The sequence below is a fragment of the Zootoca vivipara genome, chromosome 2 (assembly GCF_965207765.1).
Source record: "Zootoca vivipara chromosome 2, rZooViv2.hap1.1, whole genome shotgun sequence".
Taxonomy (NCBI): domain Eukaryota; kingdom Metazoa; phylum Chordata; class Lepidosauria; order Squamata; family Lacertidae; genus Zootoca; species Zootoca vivipara.
This window is the reverse complement of record NC_142584.1, coordinates 26947164-26967506: the sequence shown is the minus strand read 5'-3', so window position 1 is coordinate 26967506 and position 20343 is coordinate 26947164. Positions and strand designations below refer to the sequence as shown.

The 20343-nt window shown below is 44.2% G+C and overlaps 1 protein-coding gene across 2 annotated transcripts; it reads left to right on the top strand.

Annotated features, from left to right (window-relative positions):
• The first annotated feature begins 6 nt into the window (after positions 1–6).
• SLC26A11 (solute carrier family 26 member 11) lies at positions 7–18804 on the top strand. 2 transcript variants are annotated; one of them, XM_060271931.2, is made up of 17 exons: positions 7–141; positions 1845–2205; positions 2735–2927; positions 4697–4782; positions 6319–6398; positions 7261–7403; positions 8489–8664; positions 9833–9905; positions 10732–10782; positions 11004–11064; positions 12036–12091; positions 12240–12380; positions 14188–14315; positions 15100–15205; positions 15910–16043; positions 16665–16737; positions 17191–18804. In XM_060271931.2, exons 2-17 carry the CDS (start codon positions 2014–2016, stop codon positions 17280–17282), a joined length of 1785 nt encoding a protein of 594 aa, XP_060127914.2. In that variant the 5' UTR covers positions 7–141; positions 1845–2013; the 3' UTR covers positions 17283–18804. The 2 variants fall into 2 exon arrangements, with proteins under 2 accessions (XP_060127914.2, XP_034960054.3); XM_035104163.3 differs by having other exon boundaries at positions 109–250.
• Positions 18805–20343: the final 1539 nt, after the last annotated feature.

The following is a 20343-nucleotide window of genomic DNA, read 5'->3' as shown; positions in this document are numbered from 1 at the left end:
GCGCCTCTCCCCTTCCCAGACTAAACGCCGCTAGGAAAAGGGCCAGCCGCCGCCTAGCTCCACCTCCGGATCACATGAGACGCCTCTGACCGGATCTGGGTTTTCCGTGCTCCTCGGTGCCTTCTGCCGGCGCTGCTGCGGGTGAGTCCAGCCTGGCAGTTGGGGGAAAAACAGCAGAATGGGCCCTTCGACTACCAGGAGGAAGCTGGGAGCCTGGAGCTCCCTTGTTTACGCAGCAGGAGCAAATACTGTAAGTCTCCTTTCCTTTTTATTTTTTCTTGCTTTCGTTTTGAAAACTAAACAAGCCCTCCCTCACTGCCGAGTCTGGTGATGGTGCCCCCCAGAAGATTCCCAAGTTGTTTCTGGTCTCGTACCTATTAACTGCTTTGGAGCATTGCTGTGGCTTAAGTTGAGGATTAGCTTAGCCCCACGCCCCGTTTTCCGTGCTAGCTGTAGAACGTGAGAGTGTAAACTCTGCGTATGTACAGAGCGTGTTTTCCTTGTTGCTGAATAGCCACAGCCCCCATATCTGTGGTTAGGGAAATGAGGCTTCTTGGTCAGAAAGGCGTGGCTTGCGAGGCTGTGCTTGAACTATATGCTTTTATTTAATGTTGCCAACTATATATGTGTGTTACTAAGTGTTAGAGGTATCTTATGCAGCTTGCTTTAATCCAGGAGGAAAGGGCATTTACTCCTGGATGAGTTTCCGGTTGAAATAATACGTAAAGCGGCATGCGACATCTACAGCCCTAGTGTGCGTGCGTTGGTTCACTCAGAAATGTTTACTTGCAAGCCAATGTGCCTAGGATCACCTCCCGAGTCATAAAAACAGCTTGAGCGGACATACTAAAATGTTCCCCTGAAATAACCCCTGTTGACTAGAACCAAGCTGTCGCCTGATGACACTGTTTACATGAAGTAACAACCACACAGTCCCTCCTCTTTACTAGTAGGTCAAGGCAGACCACACAAGCTGAAGCATGCAATCTGAGAGCTGCACTCTGCTTCCACCACCAAGTGGGTGGTGCAGTTGCTTAGGTCAATAAGCTGTTTAGAGTTGGCTTTGCCCCCTTCACTTCTTGAGACAAAATTGAGATTTCCTTAAGAATAGAGGGGAGAGAAATCTGTTCTTCAGAAGCAAAGAATTATGGTACCTGCTTCCCAAGGAGAGGCTGCCCATTGTTTGTCAAGCCCAGTGGTCATCCTTTGCTTTCCCGTTATCATACTTTCCTGTATTGTAATAATATTTGGCACTTCAGTTTTCTTAAGGATAAAGGGACCCCTGACCATTAGGTCCAGTCGCAGACGACTCTGGGGTTGCAGCACTCATCTCGCTTTACTGGCCGAGGGAGCCGGCGTACAGCTTCCAGGTCATGTGGCCAACATGACTAAGCCGCTTCTGGCAAACCAAAGCAGCACATGGAAATGCCGTTTACCTTCCCGCAAGTATTTATCTACTTGCACTTTGACATGCTTTCGAACTGCTAGGTTGGCAGGAGCAGGGACTGAACAATGGGAGCTCACCCCGTCACAGGCATTCGAACCGCCGACCTTCTGATTGGCAAGCTCTAGACTATGTGGTTTAACCCACAGCACCACCTGTGTCCCTTTCACTTATCTTAGGGTACTATAATTGGTTTCGTTTTGTATTCTTGTTTGTAGTTTTCATCTTAAAACACACCCAACACTTGCTGGGTTTGTTTTCGCAGACATGAATGAGAAGATTCCATAGCAATACTTGTCTTTTGGGGCACTTAAGTTTCAATACCCCATTAATATTTGAAATGAAGAACTGATTGAATAACTAGAACGGTGGGTGTCCTTTTTCTCCCTCTCTCCCCCAGGTATTATCGTAAGCCACCTATTGCCTGTTTGGGAGTCTTTCTGATGTGCCTCGGCAATGACCTTCTCCTTTGTCTGCTCTCTTGACTTTGGCATGCCTGCAAGAGGTTTTGATCATGACTGGTGTGATGGGCCCCAAGTGAATTGGCCTGAACTACTGTGATTCCAGCCATGGCAGAGAGAAGCCATGAGTGTCGGGAACAATGCTACGGAATAATCCAGAAGAGGCTGCCAGTGCTAAGGTGGCTTCCCAAATATTCTCTGCAATGGCTGCAGCTCGATCTCGTTGCTGGACTGACAGTGGGATTGACTGTTGTGCCACAAGCTCTTGCCTACGCTGCATTGGCTGGCCTCCCAGTGCAGGTGAGGCCATTGACCCAGAGCTTTTTGTTGCCTTAGTGTAGCATCTATTGAATATTTCCTTTTCCTTTTTTGCTTGAAAAATATACGGTGGATCCAATTCCAGAGGAGAGCAGCTTTAGAGTTAATAAGCTCTGAGAGTCTCTAGCAGACAGTGGATGCCTGGAGTAAATCAAAGGTCAATGAGCGGGAATTACCAGTTCTCTGAAATACCTTTACTATTGTTTGATTCTGCTTCTTCCTGCTGTTCCAAGATAATAAATTCTCAGACGCCCTCCTTTAAAAGTGTTTTGCCGAGTTATCAAACAGACACCTTTTTGTTTCTTTCTCTCTAATTTTTTCATTTGATACAAGTGTTGACACACACTACAAGTTAAAATGTGCACAGCACACATGTAAGACCTTTATGTATGACTAGGATCACACTTTTTTAGCCATTCACAGCCTTTTTGTCTCTGTTGTGCTCTATTTCTGCTCTTGTTCCTACATCAACTGCGATCAGTCTCTAATTGCCTGCCTTCCTCCCTTATAGTATGGCCTCTATTCCTCCTTCATGGGCTGCTTTGTCTACTGCCTCCTGGGGACATCGAAAGATGTGACACTGGGCCCGACAGCTATCATGTCGTTACTGGTTTCGTCCTACGCATTCCATGACCCTTCCTATGCCATCCTGCTCACCTTCCTCTCAGGCTGCATCCAGTTAGCTATGGGGCTGCTACATCTTGGTAAGACCTGGCTGGTGCTATATTTGGTCAAATCAGTGGTCCCTCAAGCCCGCTTATGGCTAATAATAGCCAAACAGGGAGGCAGAACTGGAGAGATGACTGGTTGTCTATCACAAGATTCTGATAGTTAGAGCTGAACATAATCCTGTGACTGCGACCCTCCATTAATTACAATACTATGATTTTAGATATCTACTCAAAAGTGAGTCCCATTGAATTTGGTGCGGCTTTACTCCCAAATAAGAGGGTATATGATTGCAGTCTTAACTCTCACAGCTCATTGAATTACTGTATAGTGATTTGTAATCCCACCTTGTTTCCTATAGATTATCTGTTGCTATCCTAGGTTTTTGTTTTTCAATGTGTGCACATGTATGTGTTTATTGCAAGAGAGTAATGTGCCCAATTTGTACAGTTTTGTTTTTAACCTTCATTTTTTTTTTCAAACTTGGGGACTGGCAGTACTTAAAATAAAATGCCACAGAAGAAAATACAAGTGAAACTCGGAAAATTAGAATATCGTCGAAAAGTGCATTTATGTCAGTAATGCAACTTAAAAGGTAAAACCAATATATCTGAGATATGTGGATGCATGACATGCAAGGCAAGATATGTCAAGCCTTTATTTGTTGTAATTATTATTTGTTGTTAGGCGGGTCAATTATAAATGGAATGTAATTAATGAAATGTATTAGCGATGTTTATTTTTGTAAAATAAAAAAATTCCTTCAGTAGCACCTTAAAGACCAACTAAGTTTTTATTTTGGTATGAGCTTTCGTGTGCATGCACACTTCTTCAGATACGAGGTTGATGGACTTCCATTTCATGCGGCTCAATGTGGTGCCTTCCATAGTTCTGGTTACAGGTAGGTAGCCGTGTTGGTCTGGATCGAAGTAAAATAAAAAAATTCCTTCAGTAGCACCTTAAAGACCAACTAAGTTTTTATTTTGGTATGAGCTTTCGTGTGCATGCACACTTCTTCAGATACCTTCAGATATTCAGTTTATTTTTGTATTATTGTAACTATTTGTTTTATTACTGTGGAATTTCCCAAAGAAAGCATTTGTAATTAAATAATAATAAGTTGCATTACTGAAATAAATGCACTTTTCGACGATATTCTAATTTTCCGAGTTTCACCTGTAACTTAGAAAATTTAAAAGTATCGTACATCCAGCTCATCTCCCTTTTCCTTGCTTAGTTCTGTAGCTGAAAGGGCACTAGTTAAACTTGGGTAGCCTATATCAATGTCTTGCGCATTGAGGCGGCCCTAGATGAGAACAGGCTGCCTCCTCCCACCTTTGCCCAGCTGCCCCTGCTATTAGTGCTTGGGATCAGCAGTAAATGAAGGACCCGGAGCTCTAGGAAGGCAAGAGACAACCAAATGACAAGACAAAAGTTTCCAGTGACTGTCAGAGCGATGGAGAAAGGAATCCAGTAGGTTCAATTCTGGTGTGGGGCCTAGGTGGCTCAAAGAGCAGCAGCCCATAGGCCCTTGTTGGCCAAGCCAAAGCCAAATGAAGGACCCTGGGGAGTGGGAAGATGATGACCCTGGGAGGAGGAGTATTTTAATACTTACTGAGGCCACCAAAATACTTCAGGTACTGCAGCTGCCTCTGTCTCGTTATGTGTGTGTGGGCATCCTTGATTAATGGATCGCTTTTGGCTGAAGAGCTTGGTAGTTCTGAATGGAGTATAATGTGCAGTGAAGTAAGTCCGTTGCGCCCGGTCTTTGTAAGGCTTAATAGACATTCTTTATTCCTGGCAGGTTTCCTTCTGGACTTTATCTCCTATCCTGTCATCAAAGGGTTTACTTCAGCTGCAGCAGTCACCATTGGCTTCAATCAAGTCAAGGTAAGGGGTTTCCTTCCCTCACTTGGCCTTTATCCAGGTTTAGCAATGACACTTGTAAAACTTGCCTGCCCATTCTGTAAGATTAGGATGGAGGCCGGGCTTGCCTGTTCAAGTAATTAGATCTATGGTAAAGGGCTTAAGGAGAGCTCCGTAGGGCTTATCAAGGGTGGCTCAAAAATGCTCATGCTGTTGATAAAACTTAGGAAAATTGCTCTGACTTCATGTGAAGACTCTGGCAATTGTGAGAACCTGGAATTGTAACTATTTCACATGCTATACACTCCATAGCTGTCAAGTTTTCCCTTTTCTCGTGAGGAAGCCTATTCAGCATAAGGGAATTTCCCTTTAAAAAAAGGAGAACTTGACAGCTATGATACACTCTGCCCTCTCTTTTCCTACCTTATATGCAACGATCCATGGGATTAAGTCCCTTTCTACCTCCTCTGGGTTACAGGGTTTCCTAAGGATTCTGTAAACACTAAATGACAGCTGGCAGATCTCTTAAGCTAGCTGGGATCCTCTGTTTTGGCCACTGAACCCCGATTTGCCTTCACAGCCTTGCAGCAAATGGCAGAAATTCATGCCACTGCCAGGCAAGAGATACCTGAAATGGAGATGGTAACTAGGGCCTAACCAGCATTTTTTATGCTCTCAGTTGGTTTTAGAAGCAAAGGGGCCATGGACTGCTTAGAGTACTGAAACGGACAGTTATCTGGACAGATTTACCCCACCTTCTGCCATAGATTTGAGGATTTTTTTTTTGGATTTATGAATGCTTGAACTGCCTACCATGTTCCAGCTAGTATCTTTAAAACGCTGTGGCATCAATGCTTCCTTTGTGGTTGGCCACAGTCAGCTATTCACAGGGGTGAGGGGCAGGCAGCAGCAGATAACGATAGCAATCACTGGCTGAACTCCTTGTGTTTGCAACAACAGCCCGTTTCAAGAAGTACCTTTGAAAGAGAAGCCTCTGCTCCTTGTTCCACAGACGGCTTTTAAAGCAGTTAAGGTAGGGCAAGAGCTAGCAAGCCTCCTCGGGTGAAAGACATCTTTTGTTGTAGTATGGGCAAATCATTTAGCAGAGGTTGTCTGGGCATCTCTTGATTTTTATTTTTGTGGATGGCAGAGACTTAACTTGGAAGTTTGTGTAACTGAGCACAGAAATGTGATTTTTATCGTTCACATACCTTGTCTTACACGCTTACCCACAGTACCATCACACATTGTTCAGTGTTGGCAAAAAAGAAAAGAGCTCTTTATTTTTAGGATAAATGTTCGAGGACAGCTAAGTCCCTTTGTTGCAGGTAACATGGAACACCTCAGAAATTATTGTGAGGCATTCCCACGGAGACATTTAATGGCTTTCCTAAAAGGAAACACAAGAGGTAAGTGGGTCCAAATATAATGTGGTGGGGTTATTGTTTGTTACTGTGGTATGAATTTTTGTGTTTTTATATTGTGTGTGTGTGAGAGAGAGAACACACACTAATTTTTTTCCATCATCCTGACTTGTGGCTTTAAAATGTGTTTACATAGACGCTCCTGGGCCTGCAGAACATCCCACGCCAGTTTATCCTCCAGGTGTACTACACCTTCTGCAGAATTGGAGAGACAAGGTAAATGGCTGTGCCTATGCCTGCCCCTTGTTTATTCCTCTCTACAAGACCTTTAGTCTGCAAAAGTAGCAAGAACGATAAATAGAGAATCGGTATGTAGGCTACCTCTGGGAATAGTAGATGCCCTTGGGCTGCACAAGCATCTTATTTTCTTGAATTTCTATGAGATTTGTAGTCATGCAACTTCACATCATTGGGGGTGGTGTGTGGCATGGGATCATATGATGGAGCTGAAAAGTGGGGTGCTCTTACCAGAGACCTGAGGGGCGCAGGGGTGAGCAAAGTCTTTTGCCTCATCCCTGAGAGCTAAAGGCTTTCTTTTATTTTTTTGTAATGAAGGCTGAGGTGAGTAGTCCTAAAATTATAGCAGCTGAGAGGATCCCTGGCATATTGCCCTCTTGAGCTGTATGTTTTAATTGGGTGCACTTGTTGCATGTATCGCATTGAATGTCTCCAAGGTGCGCAGAGTTGGGCTTGCAGTTCTTGCACAAAGCTGAATCTGCCACATTATGCCCTTAGTCTATGAGCAATTATGCTAAATGTGGGTGTACCTCTTGGAGGAATGAATGAAAGTGGATCTGGATGTAACTTTTCAAGTCCTCAAATCTTGCATCTTTCCCACAGCCAATTAAGAATCTAACTGACTGCCAGGGAAGTTTTAATTTGGGCTAAGGAGAGGCTCATGCATTTATGCGGTGAGTGCTAAGGTGGCTGTTATGTCCCTCATACGCAGATCCAGTGGCTCAGTAGGAAAGGACCATTTTCAGGGAGCAGGCGTGACAGATGCCACTTTTTTGGTTTCTCCCCTTGTTTAAGTGAGGTCCCTTTCAATTCAGCTACGATTGTTATAACTTATATGCAGGGTTGCGGATGCTGTTCTTGGGCTGTTCTGCTTGACAGCACTTACAGGGCTACAACAAATGAAAAAGAGCATCCCTAAGGCCAGCCGGATGGAACCGTTGTCTGTCAGGATCAGCCAGCTTGTTGTCTGGACAACAGCTACAGGTTTGTCTATCCCACCCTATTAGCTAATTTTTTTAGCTCTCTGCTTTCACAGCCAGGAGTGCTGTTACGTATGCTGAAATATCGTCTTATTTTTCCATCGGTAAAGTCTCTTGACTTTATCAATTGTGTAAAGTGGTGGGGTGGCTAAGAGTGGTTTAGTTGCTTAGGAAATAAAAAATAGGTTGCAGTCCTGTGAGGGAAGGGAGTATTGTCAGTTTGGCTGGATTTAAAAATCTCACATGAAGGATGGCTGAGTACTGAGAAGCAGCGGCGAAGGAAGCTGCCCAGACGCCTGGGGCAGCACGCCCAGGGACGGGGCGCACTGCGGGGCCTCTGGAGTCTTCCTGCCTCCTCCCACTCAGCTGCCCTACAGCTGGGGGGAGGCAGCGGGTGGACCGTTCGGGCAGTGCAGGGCCTGCGTGCACCCAAGCCTCCCAGGAGAGACACGTGGCTCGAGTGCGCTGCAGTCCCTGTGGTGAGTGCTGCCCGGCATTTTGTCACTCCTCTCAGTGGTGACTCCCAGGGCAGCCGGCACCCACTGTACCCCCCCCTTCCTCCACCTCTGCTGAGAAGTGGTCCTGTAGAAAAACTCAGCCCAGGATCAAAGAGGCTGCAGGAAAGGTAGGCAATGGAGAGAGAAAGAGCATTACTAAGAAAGAATGTTTGGAGAATTGGTGGGGAGAAGATAGAGGATACAGGAAGGCCTTCTAAACCTCATGAGAAAGTTGAGGTTTCTCCTAATTGCATTTTCAGACTGTGGAACTGTGGAAACAAAATTTATTTACCTTTGAATTTATATTGCAAATTCTCTCCATAATTTTTAAAAACATGGGAGCTGTCACCAGAAGCTGCCTGTTCGCTTTGGAGTCTCTTTCCACCTCGCAGATGCTCAAATTTTGTGGTAATCCAAGCATGGGGAACCCCCACTCTACACAAAATAGTTAGGCAGGAGTGCATTCATGGCCTAATAGGAGATTTGCTGCTGTTGCTTATGGCCTTAACGATCCTCTATGTCTACCATTTATGCTCACTGTTGGGTAGTGGATGACGGCTTTGCTATAAGAGTCTCACTCTCTTCCTTGCAGTCCGTAATGCTCTTGTGGTCCTGTTTGCTGGTCTCGTGGCCTACTCCTTCCAGGTAACAGGCTCCCAGCCCTTCACCCTCACAGGGGTTACGCCCCAGGGACTCCCATCCTTCCAGCTGCCACCGTTCTCCGAGGTCACACCCAATGGAACCGTCTCCTTTGGAGGGATGGTGCAGGTGGGTATTTCAGATGATGCCATAGCTTTAGATGCTGATATAACACCCTGTTATGTAGTTGACACTGCCCCCCCCAAAAAAACCAAGGCAGTTCACAACAATAATTACAATTAAAACCACAGCCAATTTAGTTATGAATACAGCTAAAAAAATAATAATTGACAGCAACTTATTAACACAATCCTCTGAATGTGGTAAGAAGAGGTACTTAGATAAATATCGTTTTTTAAAACCCTTCCTAGCAACAACAACAAAATAAAAGAATTTAATCTGAATATCCACTGCAAATTCAAATCAACCCTTTCTCTCCTATAAACCCAGAAAAAATCCTTTTGAGCTGTTGCTTGGAATCTACATAGAATTGCTCTACAGCTCTTCTTTTCTTCCTGTGGGTATTTTCATGTGTGCAGAGAAAGTAACCCTTTCTGTCCCTGTACTAAATTGAGCAGCACATGAAGCCTGCAGCCCTTTGCATTTGTGCATCTCTGCGCTGGTGGAAGCTGGCACTGTACTCCTCTGCTCGGTTCTTGCGATCTTTGAAGGTGCTCGATCTTCTAATTCTGGTCGCTGGAAATGATGGAAAGGAAGCAACTAATTTATGCTTTCCTGGGCCTACCATACTATGGTGTGTTACATGCTCCAGACTGAATCAGCTGATCTTTGTTTTAAAATTGTTATGCTTTTATTGTATGGTGTTGTTGTATCAAGTTTGATATATTTTTATGACATGGTGGTATATAAATAGCTTTATAAATAAGCAAATAAACCACAAGATAATTGCGTGGCTTTGCATAAATTGCCTCGCAGAGTTGTTGAGGCAATGTCGAAGGAGTTTTAAAGGTTGTCCTATAAATTTCATATACAATAATAGAAAAATTATTAGGTAAAGTTTATGTGAATTAAACTATTTCCCATTCTCTTGTGCTGAGGCGGTGCCTTCCTTGGAAGCTATAATTGATGGTAAGCACGCAGCTGTTTAAAACTGGTACCTTTTGAGTGACTAGCCTGAACTACGGGTAGACTCCTGTGTTGTCCAGTGTTTGTTGATCAGATGCCATGGTAAGAATACTGAGATGTCATCTATGTTTGCTGCAAGCTTCATTTGTTGGGCACAAGTGACCTTTGTAGTAGAATTAAGCCATCCTCTCTCTTTTTTCGCCCGTTACAGAAAATGGGAGCTGGCCTGGCTGTGGTCCCTCTGATGGGACTTCTGGAGACGGTTGCTATTGCCAAAGCTTTCGGTATGGGCCCCCCAATCTTTCAGCTTCTCTAGGCATTGAGTCAAGGGGGAAATTCACATGGCAGCTAATGGGATTTGGGCTTTGGAAAACCTGTTGCCTTCTAAGAACAGTATGCTTGTAGGGAGGAGGGAATGATGATAAATTTAGGTGCAACATTTATCTTTCAGGCATATTTTATCTCCTACTTGTTACCTAGCCAATGAAGCCCCCTTAACACCCAGCGATGTGGGAATTACCGGTTTCCATTTGACATAATCCCACAGAGAGGAGCCCTATGATTGACTGCCCCAGTAGAACTGATTACATGGGTCCCATCCAGTGCGCACGGTGAGATGGCATCCCATCCCCACCTAGGTGTTCTTCACACTCTCTTTTTCTTTCCGAACCATGGATTAAAGCAGGGATGGAGACCCTGTGGCTATCTTGGTGTTACTGGACAACAAATCCTGTTATCCCTGACCATTGACCATGCTGCCCGGAGTTTACGGGAGTTCAAATCCAGCAGTGTTCAGAGGACTACAGGTTTCCTATCCATGGATTAAAATTAGGGAAATTCCTTAACCTAAAAGTATTCTCTGACTAAGATTCCTATACCTAGAAAGGCAAAATAACTTTGTTCAGGTAGTAGAACTCTCAGTAGAAAAGAGGGTGCAGGGAGCAGAAAACCACAATTTGGGTTCTGCTAGGTGGATCCAGGCCTCTTTCCAGCCCTGTATTTCCAGCCCACACATTTGCAGTGCCTTGTGGAGCTTTTACCCATTAAGAACACCAGAATTTCTAGGTTTCTCGGTCTAACGTGTGTTCTCCATTTCCCTTTTCATTCTAGCCTCTCAAAATAACTACCAAATCGACCCCAACCAGGAGCTGTTGGCCATGGGTAAGATTTTTGCATGAACGGATTGGATGCTGTTGGCTGGATGGGATTGAGCCCTTCCACTTTGGAGTTGGGGATGAGCCTGGGAAGGAAGAGCCGAAATTCCCATACAGGAAAATGACTTTATTTCCATAAATTGTTTGAAGCATCCCTAAGCCAAAGAAGCAGGTCTCCACATCTTTTCTGCCTTTGTTCATTAACCTCTCTCCCTCTGTGGCTTCCAGGTTTCACCAACCTCCTAGGATCCTTCATCTCATCCTTTCCTGTCACAGGCAGCTTTGGCCGGTGAGTGGCTCCTATTGTGGATGATACTTAGCTGCCCAGTGGCCCAGCTTAAATAGTAGTACAAGTTGCACACACAAAAATAGTAGTGCAAGGGCATGTGTAAAATCATTTGCTATGGACTCATTTTTCCCACTTGCATAACGGATAGGCAATTTGGGCTCCCTTTATGTTTTTACTGTATGGGGGTTTTTTTGTTTTTTTAATTGACATATGTTGCAGTCCATTTCAAGAGACCACTAGGGTTAGTCTAAGCGGAGTATTTAACATCTTCACATAAATAATGATAAGTGCAGGCTGCAGGTAATGCTTGAGACCGAGTCCGAGGTTTTACATGCAGGTCATCTCTCTCGGTGGTCTCTAGAAAGATGCCCTTATTGCAAAATAGCTGGGCTGATAATCCATACTGATAAATAAGTATTTGCTTGTGTGGGGTGTTGTGTGAGGTACTGTATTGGCCCGAATATAAGCCGTACCCGCAAATAAGCTGCACCTTTTAAATTCGGGGGGGGGGGAGAGAAAAAAAAGACAATACTCGAATATAAGCATGTGTGTCTGTCTGAGGTGCTTTCTCATGCACTCAAGGCGTCCAGGCACCACTGGAGAGAATGACGGAGGGAGGGGGAGAGCAAACTTGGGCCGCTCATGAGGGGAGGTTTCTCTTCTCTCCCCTCACATACAACGTCCGCCTTGACCTGCTCATTTGTGGCCCCACTTCTCAGATTCTTCCCCACCACCCTCTACCTCACGGGCTGCTGTGGTTTGACCGCAGCAATTTTTGTAAGGTTGCAAATTTAAGCCGCACTTTAACTTTCCATGGTCGGAATTTGGGGGTGGTGGTGGTTTATATTCGGGCCAATACAGTAATCATTAGCTCTTGTTGTCTCTAGGCTGACTACTGTCCCTTAAATGGTCTAGGGAGGTGAGGGGGCTGTTTTCCGTTCTTGTAACCACAAAGCTTGTTTATGTTGCAGGACAGCAGTGAATGCACAGACAGGTGTTTGTACTCCTGCTGGAGGTCTAATCACAGGTAGGAACTAAAAGGATGTCTTTGTGCCTGCTGAGTTATTAAGGAATCATATCTGAGCAGGGATACAGAACTCTGAGGGGCTCACTGTCCTATTTTAATGCCACTTGTCATCCCCTTGTTTACTCACTTTTCCTTGTTTCTTCCGTAGGGGCCCTGGTGCTATTGTCTCTAGCCTTCCTTACTTCTGTCTTCTTCTACATTCCCAAGGCTGCGCTGGCAGCTGTCATCATCTGTGCTGTGGCTCCTATGTTTGATGCCAGGATCTTCTACACGTTGTGGCAGGTTAAAAGTATGAGCATGGATGTGTCCTCTTCTTCCCATAGCTGAAAAGTCGGGGATCCTGTAATGTTTCCCTAACAATAATGGAGCCGGTTAGAATTCTTTAAAATGTGTCATACGACTTTAACAAAAGTATCATTCATAATTTTCTGACTTTCTAATTTTTTAATAATTTGCACAAATAGCCACACCTTATTTTTCTCTCTCCCCCCCTCCATTTTTTCCAAGATTAGCAGCAGATTTAGAGCTCTGCAAATCTAAGGAGCTTTGAATTGATGTTCATAACTTTTCAAATGCTTAGAGCATTTTTGGATGTGGTGTTCAGAGTTCTTGGATAGGCTGCTTTCAAGTAGTAACGCTGAAGCAGAGCAACAAGGTGGTCACTAGGTTTTTGTAAATATATAAAACAGAATGTTTTTCCCATTCTTGTAACTTTTCTGGCTCGGTGAACAGGAACTGAGAGTCCTGTTTCATAGATACTTCTGGGAAGTCATATATTCCTCACTCCATGATCTCCCATCGTAGCACCCCCTGAATTTGAAAAATCTCTCTGTGATGTCCCTTTCACATTTAAAAAAAGAATATATTCTTGGCTATGGAAAGTTACCAACGTAAGGGATGCTGGCATCTGCTGGACAAATGGAGTATCTCCCAAAGTTTAGTGTGTTTCCAAAAGCAGAAATAAAATGACTATACTTTACTTTCAGAACCATGTTCAGCTTTTCATCAGCACAAAACTGCTGATTGTTCATTTGTCTTTGTCCAGAAACATGACAAATGGAATGTAAAGAGACCACTTATTTGATGAAGCACAGGTTAAAAAAGGAAATGAAATTCTCTATATACTATACTGAAACTAACCCCATCAAACCCTTGCAGTCTGAGGTATACCGTAGTGAAAATGGAAGCAGGGTGTTCTTTATTTTGAATTAGTTCATTCAGAAGATTATTCATCCCTGGCTCTGCCAATCACTGGCTCTGGCTCCACCAGTATGCAGCCCTTGACAGACTACCCCTGAGGGGAATGTGGTTCCCGGTAGGAAAGAAATCTGTCTAGTGCATTTTTATGATATGGGATGGGTTCTGGTTTAGTTAATTATATACAGCAATAATGTGACGGGAAAGGTCTCCCTTACAAACACACCCAGCTCACCCTGAGCTTATTGGTTTATGCTGCAGCACGGGCTCTGATTTGGTTAATGGTATATCTCTGAATCTAGAGTTGTTGTGGAGTAGAGAGGGTAACAAGTATGAAAAGAGCATTGCATTATATGATTGCATTAAATGGCCTCATAGTTGCCTCAGTCCACACTAATGAGGGAAAAACTCTTGGTGACATCTTCGTCGGTAAGAAGCAACTATTTAATGGCCTTGGCCCAGTGTACCTAACGGAGCGTCTCCACCCCCATCGTTCAGCCTGTACACTGAGGTCCAGCTCTTGAGGGCCTTCTGGTGGTCCCCTCACTGCGAGGTTACAGGGAACCAGGCAGAGGGCCTTCTCGGTAGTGGCACCTGCTCTGTGGAACGCCCTCCCATCAGATGTCAAAGAAATAAACAACTATCTGACTTGTAGAAGACATCTGAAGGCAACCCTATTTAGGGAAGTTTTTAGTATTCTATTGGGAGCTGCAAAGAGTGGCTGGGGTATATAAATAATAAATTATTATTATTATTATTATTATTATTATTATTATTATTATTGATTTTATTTTGCTGTTTGTTTCTCTCCTTCACTGTGCTCTGCGGCAGCCATCTTGCTGCAGGACTGGAAAAGTCTTGAGTCCTACCTAGTCATTCCCCTCCCCCTTCTCTCTCAGGGCTGGACCTGGTGCCCCTGTGTGTAACGTTCTTCTTCTGCTTCTGGGAGGTGCAGTATGGAATCATAGCAGGAGTGCTGGTCTCAGGTATTCTCCTGCTATACCCCATCGCCAGGCCACGGATAAAGGTTTGTTTATGATCCCACTGAGTTAGAATGCAAGAGCTTAGGAGGGAAACTCATAAAACACAGAACAGGTTTACTGCAGTACAGCTCTAATATTTGAGATACTGTACTAGAAAATAAATAAATCATTTTTTGTTTCCAATTGCTACAACTTGCTTGTGACCCTCTTGGAGCTTGAAACTGGAGAATGGTTTCCTTGTGCAATGCACAGTGAAGAGCGCAGCATTTTTTAATGTATATTTATATTCAACCCCTTATCTCCTAATCATTTTTTTCCGTATGGCTGAAATATCTAATACAGTGGTACCTCGGTTTATGAACACAATTGGTTCTGGAAGTCTGTTCATAAACTGAAGCGTTCATAAACTGAAGCGAACTTTCCCATTGAAAGTAATGGAAAGTGGATTAATCCGTTCCAGACAGGTCCGCGGAGTACTCAACCTGAAGCGTACTTAACCCGAAGCATGGGTGTAATTGGTTCCGGAAGTCTGTTCATAAACTGAAGCATTCATAAACTGAAGCGAACTTTCCCATTGAAAGTAATGGAAAGTGAATTAATCCGTTCCAGATGGGTCCGCGGCGTTCATAAACCGAAAATTCATGAACCGAGGTGTTCATAAACTGAGGTTCCACTGTATAGGTAATTGGTGTTGCACGTCCCTTCGCTATGAGAGCCTCTGGGGCATGTTTCCTTTGACTTTCAAGAAGGGAAGGGTGGAAATCGCTGAACAGGAACAAAGCCACATCCTGTTTTCCTCACGGCACTTTTGACAACCTTTTTTTGCAGGTCCTGCAGCATGAGCGAGAGATGCTGTTTATACAGCCTGCCGGTGGCCTGTATTTCCCAGCCATTGAGTTCCTGCGGGATACAGTGCGCAAACGGACTCAGACAGGTAAAATGAAGAACTTAAAAGCTCCTGGCCACCTGAACAAAAGGACCAAACCGCTTGGGGCAATAATATTTGCATAGAATGGTGCCTTAGGGACACAAGTGTTGATGACCTGTTCAAGAGGAACTAATATTCCTGGCCCTACGGTGCCTCGGGGGGGGGGGGAGAGAAGAAGAAGTGAGGTCTATGCTTGAGCCCCTCACCCCACCCATGAATTCCAATAAGGAAACAAACTCCATCCTCTCGTAATTTGGCATTTGATTAAAGGCTCATGGTGCATAGGGAGATACAGCGTGTTCCAGATGTGGGAGAATTCTGACTAGCATCTCCTCAACCCAAACTGATAAAGCAGGCAACATGGGGCTACCAGCTCTTGTAAGATTCCAGCTATTCTGGGAGTTCATGGGGCCACTAACCTGCCATACTGCATTTTGACAGTAGCGAAGGTGGAAGCGGGAAGTTGTTAATGGTACTATATTCCTGGCCAAGCCTTAGTTCCCACCTGCTGCCAGATAGTCTCAGAATATCCTGTTTTCTCCTAACACACCAGCTGTGGGGAGGACTAGTGCAGCCCAAGGGTCAAGGAAGCTTGCAGTTAGTGGGGTCATGGCTTGAAATTGACCATTGGCCCGAACTCTCTTGGTGTGAGTAGCTGCCCTGTCTGCGTTCGCCCTTTCTTGAGCACGATGTTTCTTGATTACCTTCAGAGTCTCGACTGTGCCACATCATTCTGGACTGCACCCACGTCAGCAGCATTGATTACACAGCAGTCCTGGGCCTGTCTGAGCTGCTCCAGGAATTGCAACATAGGAGACTCTCTCTGGTGTTTATTGGCTTGCAGGTAGGTGGGTGAGAACTGCAACCTCAGAGGAGCAGTCACACACTGTGGCTGGATTTTGGGAAACAAACTGAGCAGGCTTAAGACCCAGCACTCATCTTTGTTTAGCGGTAGAGTTTGTTGCTTTGCATGTAGCAAGTATCAGGTTCAATCCCTGGCATATTTCTCTCTCTCTCTCTTTCTCTTTAAAGGATATTGGGAGCTGCATAGCTTGAGACCTTGGGGAGTTGCTTCCATTCAGAGTAGACAACACTAGATTAGATTAACCAGTTACCTGATTCTACAATAAGTTTCTAAAAACATGAAACTCCCAACATCTTCCTCTAAATACAGCCCACCCATTTAAAAAAGAGTGTGTGTGTGTGTGTGTGTGTTTGCCAGTACAGTACTGTCTATTGTGCCTGGATCACTGTGTTCCCTAAATATCAGCCGGAGGATCCTTCTAACCAGACATGCAAGGGTCAGGACATATAAAAGCTTGGATGTAACTCTACCTTTGAGCAGTGGACCATCTCCATCCATCCAGGGTCCTTCTAGTCTTTGAGATCTTCAGGGGCTTCCCTGAATGCTTTGGGACAAGTTGGAATATGACTGACCAATTCTTCTTATCATTCCTGTCCACAGAAACATGTTCTCAAAGTCTTCCTGGCTGCTGGTCTGGAAGGATTGCGTCATTTCCCCAACCTGAAGGATGCAGGTGAGCAGTGTCGGGCATTTTCTTGTGCCAGTGTCCTTGTAATGGTGTTTGGTGTCCTGGAGCTACCCGGTGCCTCTTAGTCCTGTGGCCAGATGCAGCACCAAGACAATGGGCATTTGGGGCAGAGTTCCTTCTGGTGGGAGGTGGAATGGGGCTCCCTGCATCTCTTTGATCTCTGATGAAAATGGCTAGTCTCACTTTTCCTTTATCAGGGCTTTCATCCTATGAGGGAAGGCTGTAACCTCTGGCCAACATCATTCCCTTGCTTCTGCACTTCCCTTAAACATTAAGCCTTTTGAAGGAATGCCTTGTTGGTCTTCATGGAGCCTCATCTCCCATTTCTCTCTCTCTCTCTCTCTTTTTTAACCACAGGTGGGATTTGACTTGTGAAAACATAAAATGAATCACGGTCTTAACAAAATGCATCTTACCCCGCTTTTGTCTCTTCTGCAGAGAAGAGCCTTGAAGAGGAACTGAGCCATGCCGGTGAAGCCTTGTTGGATGACAGTGACAGCATACTGCCAACATCTGGGATCATCCAGTGAGGAGACAGAAGTAATAGATGCCTGTGACCAAACAATAGAAGTGACCCAGGCTTGACAGTGAAGCTTTCGGGCCATGAACATTTTGGAGCGTGAACATTAGGTGGCAGATGTTCTGTACCCTTATTCATGCATTTTCAGACATCGCACAACTTGAATTCAGAAGTTGCTCACACTCCGGGACTGTTCAGTGTGAAGAATAGTAACCTCTTTACCTCCTTCATGTGTATGAAATCTGAATCTGTAAAAAAGCACAAGGTCACCCAGTGTTTCAGAACTCTGGGGCAGCAGAATTGAAGTAACCATGGGATCTTGGGGCTTCTAGATTGAAGGGTGGTTACCTTTGATGATTTCTAATGTACATTGGATTTGAGTAGCATACTTAAGGGAACACTAATAAGGAAAGGGAATTAAGAAAATAAAGCACTTTTTTAAAAATGGAAATATGCCAGGGTGAATGAGACCAGTCTGTGTGGTGTACATCATGAACTAGGAGTATTTCAGTTGTGTGTAATCCATAAAGATTCCCTCCCACATGGCTATCCCCTCCCCATGGGTTTTATTGGCCACTAAGCTGACATAACACACTGTGATTGGTGCTTTCATTGGCAGCATTGCAAGTAAAATGAGGAACCAGAGCATAGCTCTAATTTTTCACTGGGGAAAGAACAGTGCAAGTCTCAAGATTGATTGCTTCTTCCCACCACTGTGACTTCTGAATGGTCCACTGGAGCTCACCAATGTGTTGCAGGAGAGATTCCAAGCTGAGAGAAAGCAGTTTAGCTCATGGGTTTTCAGAAGTTTGATCTCGTGGGTCAGGGCTTGAAATCTGACCAGTTGGTCCTAACCAGAATTCTATTGGCAAAAATAGCTACAACTTAATTGAGTACACTGTTTGCCTTCAGCATCTCCACTGCTGTTGTGGATTTCACCCATGTGAACTTAGTGATAGGTGCCTATGGGAGAGGAAGCAAATTGACAGGGCAGGGGGAAATGGGAAAGGAAAGCCAGCCCTGCTTTAGCTCCCACACAGCAATGGCAAATTAAAAGCCATAGGAGGAAACTTTGGCATCTAACCTTACTAATTTTACAAACTGGCCCTAGCCAAAGAGAAATACCTCCTAGTGTAAAAATTACAATAGTTAATTAGTTTAAATGTGCACTACATATTTTGAATAAATAATGTGTGTTTCTTAGCTAGGTGTAAGTTGCCAGAGGAAGTTGTGGTTTGACAGAAAGTTTAGTTATGTGTCTCTAAGGGGCATGTGTCAGGAAACAACCCTGCTATCAGAACAGGAAGCAAAGCAACTCACTGTTTGCAAGTGCTGAAGCATGTTATGAGAGTAGTGGGGACACCGTGCAGGCACTTCACCCCCTGACGAGAAAGCATCTTCAGTTATAATTTAGAGATGAATTTTGGCTTCTACTCTTAATGCATCTGACCTTCTGGATATGATTATTTCTCCACAGATCAATGTGTTTAATTCAACAAAAGCTATTAAACATACCGGTCATGTGTTAGGAACTGGATCTGATGATTGATTGATGTTAAGAGATGTGGTTCATTCATGGAAACCTTACTACTGTATCTAATGTGGAGCTGCCCTGTCAATTCTCTGCTGTGTTGGAGAGATCTTGATGTGGCAGTCCTTTTGAGAGAGCATGTTTGGTTAAACCTGGCAGGAATAATGAAGCCCTGGCCAGTGCTTTTTTCTGGGGGTACACAGGGGTACGCATACCCCTAAACATTTTGTGAATCTTTGTACTTTTGTCCATTTACTGTATTTATTTTTCCCGATTTGAACTATAAAATTGTGATTTTCTTGAGTCAAAATGAGAGTACCCCTAAACATTTTTAAGGGGGGGGGAAAAGCACTGGCCCTGGTAATCTTTTTTTAACACACTGATGAGTAAGGAACATGTTTCTGAGAAGCTATGTCGTTTCATCATGTTTTAGTTTCACTGGCTCTCAGAAAGAGGTTTAACAAAGCACATGAAAAAAATTGCATGGAAAGTTGACATAGCAGGCTAGGCTAATTGTTTTTCTAGCCCAGCATTTTTCTATTCCAACCGACAGTGGTCTCAAAACTTTGAAGCAGAAAAAAACCACCCTGCACCATTACCTGATTCTCTTAATTAGTGCTGGCCCTTAGTTAAGCAATAAATGTTTTATTTTGTTCCCTTAAGTAGATGTGCCAAGCATTGACTCTGGGACCTTTTACCTACAAAAGTGCATGCATTCTCTTCTTGGTTATACTTCTTCCCTGTGTACCCTTACAACTTCATTGTATTTATCCTTGGGCTGTGTACACATTGCCAATTTAAAATGAAGCCAGAGCGTTCTTTTTCTCCATTTGGATCAAAGCTATTTTTTTGGGGGGGGGGATGCATCAGGACCCAGGTTTTTTTTTAAAAAAAAATACAGGATACAGAATGGATATGGATTGTGGACAATGTTGTGTATACAGTATGTTGCTTCTCAAACCAGCAGTTGACAGCACACTGGATGCAGAGCAAATGGAAGTGTGTACACAGCCACATAGCTATCCCCTCCCCATGGAGTTTATTGGCTAGTAAGCTGACATAACACACTATGATTGGTGCTTCCATTGGTAGCATTGCAAGTGGAATGAGGAACCAGTGAGCGTAGTCTTAAGAGTGCAAGTCTTAAGAGTGATTGCTTCTTCCCACTACAGTACTCTGACTGCCGAATGGTCCACTAGAGCTCACCAATGTGTTGCAGGAAAGACTCCAAGCTGAGAGATGGCAGTTTCGCTCATGGGTTTTCAGAAGTGTGATCTCGTGGATCAGGGCTTGAAATGCGACCAGTTGGTCCTAACCAGAATTCTATTGGCAAAAATAGCTACAACTTAACTGAGTACACAGCTTGCACCTTCAGCATCTCCACTGCTCGGTATTGTTGTGATTATTACACCCATGTGAACTGGTCTACTTGGTGGTAATGTTGGTCTGAGGTGATCCAGAAATCTCTGGTGCAGAAGCATCACTCTGATCTTTATGGGCTAAGAACTGCAATGTAAGAGGGGCACACAGATTTCACTTG